The sequence below is a fragment of the Engraulis encrasicolus genome, chromosome 23, assembly GCF_034702125.1.
Source record: "Engraulis encrasicolus isolate BLACKSEA-1 chromosome 23, IST_EnEncr_1.0, whole genome shotgun sequence".
NCBI lineage: Eukaryota > Metazoa > Chordata > Actinopteri > Clupeiformes > Engraulidae > Engraulis > Engraulis encrasicolus.
In genome coordinates this window covers 34872704-34877703 of record NC_085879.1, presented here as the reverse complement: position 1 = coordinate 34877703, position 5000 = coordinate 34872704, and the positions used below count along the sequence as shown (strand labels likewise).

Genomic DNA, 5000 nt, shown 5'->3' with positions numbered 1-5000 from the left:
AGAAAATTAGATACAGCATGTTCTTGGAAATTCACTGCAAATGGAAAAAATGACTGGTATGTTGGCTTAGAGGTTGAAAAGAGTCTGTGTCTGTCTGTCTGTCTGTCTGTCTGTCTGTCTGTCTGTCTGTCTGTCTGTCTGTCTTTCTGTCTGTGAATAAGACATGGAAAGTAGCTCTCCACAGCCCACCCACCCCACACTCTTCACACACATGCATGCACACACGCTCGCACGCACACACGCACACACGCACGCACACACACACACACACACACACACACACACACACACACACACACACACACACACACACACACACACACACACACACACACACACACACATTCACACACACATTCACACACACACACACACACACACACACACACTTTTCTCTTGCCCTTATACTCGTTGGTCAAGGGAAAAAATTATACCTAACATTCTTCCAAACCTATACCATCTCTCCTGCGGCCCCCATTCTGTTTTCCCCTCTTCTTGGAAAAATATCATTCTCCTCTCCTCCCTCATCTTTTCTTTTCCTTGGATGAAGGTCACTCCATGCTCCAGGTCATCATGGAGGCATGGCCAACACCTCCTCTCCTCTTCTCCATGTGTCCTCACCCCCCCCTCCACTCATCTCTTCTCCCTTATTCTCCTTGGTCAAGTGAAATATACATGGAAAAAATAACATTCTATCTCCCCTTCTTCTCCTCTCTTCCCTTATTCTCCTTGGTGGAGTGAAATATGCATGGAAAAATAACATTCTATTCTGGTCCCGGTTCGTGATCCGGATCACCACCAAAATGTAATCAAAATGTAAAATGCAAAATGTAATCCTTTGGTCATTTCCAACAACTTCACAATGCTTCACCCACATCCATTCATGAGTTTTTGAGTTATCCTGCTGACTAACGAACAGACAGGCAAATAGACAGGCAAACAGACAGACAAACCAACGCGACCAAAAACCCCTCCCTTCTTCTTCTCCCCAGGTTACTCCATGCTCCAGGCCATCATGACTAACTATAATAATAATAATAATAATAATAATAATAATAATAATAATAATAATAACGCCCCCTCCCCTCCCTTCTTCTTCTCCGCAGGCTACTCCATGCTCCAGGCTATCATGGAGGCGGCGGTGGCCAACAACTGGCAGGTGACGGCGCGCTCGGTGGGCAGCATCACGGACCCCCAGGAGTACCGCCGCATCATCGAGGAGATGGACCGCCGACAGGAGAAGCGCTACCTCATCGACTGCGAAGTGGACCGCATCAACGTCATACTCGAAGAGGTACATGACGGGGTTTTTTGGGCGGGCTGCACTGGGCTGGGCTACACTGTGTAAATGTGTGTGTGTGTGTGTGTGTGTGTGTGTGTGTGTGTGTGTGTGTGTGTGTGTGTGTGTGTGTGTGTGTGTGTGTGTGTGTGTGTGTGTGTGTGTGTGTGTGTGTGGGTTGCATGAATGTCATACTTGAAGAGGTAGGTGTGGGTATAGGTTTGGCGAGGGTTATAGGAAATGAGGGTGCGTGTGTGTGTGTGTGTGTGTGTGTGTGTGTGTGTGTGTGTGTGTGTGTGTGTGGTGTGTGTGTGTGTGTGTGTGTGTGTGTGTGTGTGTGTGTGTGTGTGTGTGTGTGTGTGTGTGTGTGTGTGTGTGTGTGTGTGTGTGTGTGTGTGTGTGTTTATGTATGTGTGTGTCTGTGTCTGTGTGAGAAGAGATACCTGATCGACTGTGAAGCAGACCACATCAACGTCATACTGCTGCTTGAGGTATGAGGAGGACAGAGTGTGTGTGTGTGTGTGTGTGTGCGTGCGTGCGTGCGTGCGTGTGTGTGTGTGTGTGTGGTGTGTGTGTGTATGTGTGTGTGTTGTGTGTGTTTGTGTGTGTGTTTGCATGCGTGGGTGTGTGCGTGGCATGCGAGTGTGCGTGCGTGCGTGCGTGTGTGTGTGCTTGCTAGTGTGTGTGCGTGAGTGTGTGTGTCTAGGGAGGTGAGGGGTATTTTGGGTGCTGCTGGCTGCAGGTCTGATGGTGTGTGTGGCTGGTTAGGCTTGCTAAGTGAGCGAGGCAGGACTGTCATTCCGACAAGTAGAGGATGTGTTTCCCTTTTCTCTCTCTGTCTCTCTCTTTTTCTCTCTCCCTCTCTCTCTCTCTCTCTCTCTCTCTCTCTCTCTCTCTCTCTCTCTCTCTCTCTCTCTCTCTCTCTCTCTCTCTCTCTCTCTGTCTGTCTGTCTGTCTGTCTGTCTGTCTCTCTCTGTCTCTCTCTCTCTCTCTCTCTCTCTCTCTCTCTCTCTCTCTCTCTCTCTCTCTCTCTCTCTCTCTCTCTCTCTCAGTTCTCCTTCTCTACTTCCTGTTGTATGCCCTCCCCCAGAACACCCTCATGTTATCCTTTATTTTCTCTTCTGCCTCTCCTATTTATTTATTTATTTTCTCCTCTCGACTACTTGTCTTTCTTTTCCTTTCCTATCATGCTCTATCCTCTCCTCTTGTCTTCTCTGGTCTCTTTCTCTCACAACTTCCCTTTTCACTTTCATCCTCTTGCTCCTTCTTCTCTATAACTACTCATCTCGGTAACACTTTGGAATAACTACCCAAAAAAGCTTTATAAACACTTAATTAATATTTAATAATAATTAACATTTAACAAAGCATTTACAAATGTTTGTAAATGAGTAATAACCAAACTGTGACTGTACAGTGGAGTGGGAATCAACTTCTACTGTGTAAATTGTATATGGTATCATGCCTTCTGGTCTTTGGAGGAGAAACTTCTAGGATCAATGCGACTGCGCTGTGTCTGCTGTGTTAACATATCATTTCTTGCCCATTTATGAACACTTGTAAAAATTTTGTTGATAATTAGTTCATTATTTATTAAGTGTGCATACAGCTGTGAATAGGCAGTTATTCTAAAGCAGGGGTCAGGAACCTTTTTGGTGGAGAGAGCCATAAACGCCACATTTTTAAAAAGAAATTTTCACGAGAGCCATACCATTTTAAAAACACTTAATACAAACAAAAGAATGTATTTAAATTAAGCCTAACAATTTTAGAGTTTACTGTGAAGTTATTGCTTTTATTGGTAACAGGTAAGTATAGGGTTACCAACTGTCAACTTCATTATGGTGAGGGTTTTTTAGATATAATTTCCTGCATTTTAACACTTGTTAACCTCCCTTGTCCCGTTTCAACTCTATATGGAGCCTGTACTTTTATTTATAAATACAGGACGATTCCATGTTTCAAGGGATGGTTGGCGACCCTAGATAAGTAAGAGCCATATACAGTTCCCAAAAGAGCAACATGTGGCTCTAGAGCAGTGTTTCCCAACCAGGGGTACGTGTACCACAAGGGGTACGCGAGCACACTGCAGGGGGTACTTGGAAAAATGCAATTTTAACAAATGCATGGAGCAAAGTCACACTGGAATAGAAAAGGCGATGTAAAATATGAGTTAAGGGGTACTCATGGCACAACGAAAAGGCTTAGGGGGTACATGAGACGAAAAAGGTTGAAAAACACTGCTCTAGAGCCATAGGTTTCTGACCCCTGTTCTAAAGTGATACCCTCATCTCTCTTCCCCACTTTTAACCCCTGTCCCATCCTCCCTGTCTTTTTCACCTCCTATCCTTCCCTCACCTCTCTTTTTCCTTTTTCCTCTCCTCTCCTCTCCTCACTGAGTGGTCCTGTCCTCTTCCTTACCTCTTCAGCTTCCCTTATCTGAGCCCCCCCTTCTCTCTCTCTCTCTCTCTCTCTCTCTCTCTCTCTCTCTCTCTCTCTCTCTCTCTCTCTCTCTCCCCTTCTTTCTCTGGAGGAGTCACAGGCTTCGGTAGCAGTAGCAGCTGTAGATAGCCGCGTCCGCCTTTTAATCCCCCCACTAATGAGGCTGAACACCTCAATCAGCCCCGGCTCACGTTGCCCAGCGCGGCTTTCTGTGGGAAAAAAGGCGGAGAGGGGGGAAAATAGGCATTTGAAATTTCGCTCACAGGGAAAACGCAATTAAGATCAGCAGATGAGTGGCTTACCTGGGCCTAACCCTCACCACCCTTCACCCCAACACACCACTGCCTTCCCTCATTCTCTCCTCTCCTCTCCTGTCTCCTCTCCTGTCTCCTTCTTCTTCCCCTTCCCTCTGTTCTCCTCTCCCCTCCTCCTCATTTCCTCTCTCCTCTGTCCTTGAATCACCTCTCCTCTCCTCACTTCTCTCCTTTCCACTCTTCTCCTCTCCTCTCCTCACTTCTCTCCTTTCCACTCTTCTCCTCTCCTCTCCTCTCATTTCTTCTCCTTCCCTTCCCTCTCATCTCCTCTCCTCTCCTCTTCTCCTCATATCCTCTCTCCTCTGTCCTTGCCTTACCTCTCCTCTTCTCCCCCTCCCCCCCTCTCTCTCTCTTTCTCTCTCTCTCCAACTCCCTCAGGACTTAATGTCATCTACAGGTCCCGTCTGGCTCCTCTCTTCTCCTCCCTCTCCTCCCCCTCTCCTCCAGCCACACAATCAGGCCTAATTGGATTTTGCTCATTAGCATTCATTTAGATATACTGCTGCTCATTCCCTCTACACAATAGCTCTCAATGAGGTTTTTTTAGGTTTCGTTTTTATTTATTTTATTGTCCTTCTTGGTTCATCCGTCGTTTGCCGTTATTTTTTTCTTTTATGTGGATCTAATTTGATTGCAGTCATAGTCCATACCTCTCAATTAGTTTATTTGAAGGTTTCATTTATTTATTTTATTTTCTTCGTTCGTTCGTCGTTCATTTGCTTTTTTTCTTTTCATATGGATCTAATTTGATTGCAGAGTCATACTACATAGCCTTAATGCGGGCCGGTGCTTTCTGTATTAATTCAGTGTGTCTAATTCAATTCTTGTGCTGCCGATTTTCTGTGCAATAATTCCCCATTATGTTGCTGTAAAATTATTTAGTGTGTGTGTGGGAATGGGATTGCATGTGTTTTTTATGCACGAGCATCAGTCTTCAAAGACAGGCAAGACGTTCATTACTAAAC

General features: G+C 45.5%; 1 protein-coding gene across 1 annotated transcript in view; it reads left to right on the top strand.

The window, feature by feature from the left end:
• Positions 1 to 5000, top strand: part of gria3b (glutamate receptor, ionotropic, AMPA 3b) — a 199701-nt gene that overhangs the window by 115158 nt on the left and 79543 nt on the right. Inside the window, exon 4 of the mRNA XM_063190195.1 lies at positions 1107 to 1294. Coding sequence (XP_063046265.1) covers positions 1107 to 1294 — 188 coding nt within the window. The remainder of the gene's footprint in view (positions 1 to 1106; positions 1295 to 5000) is intronic.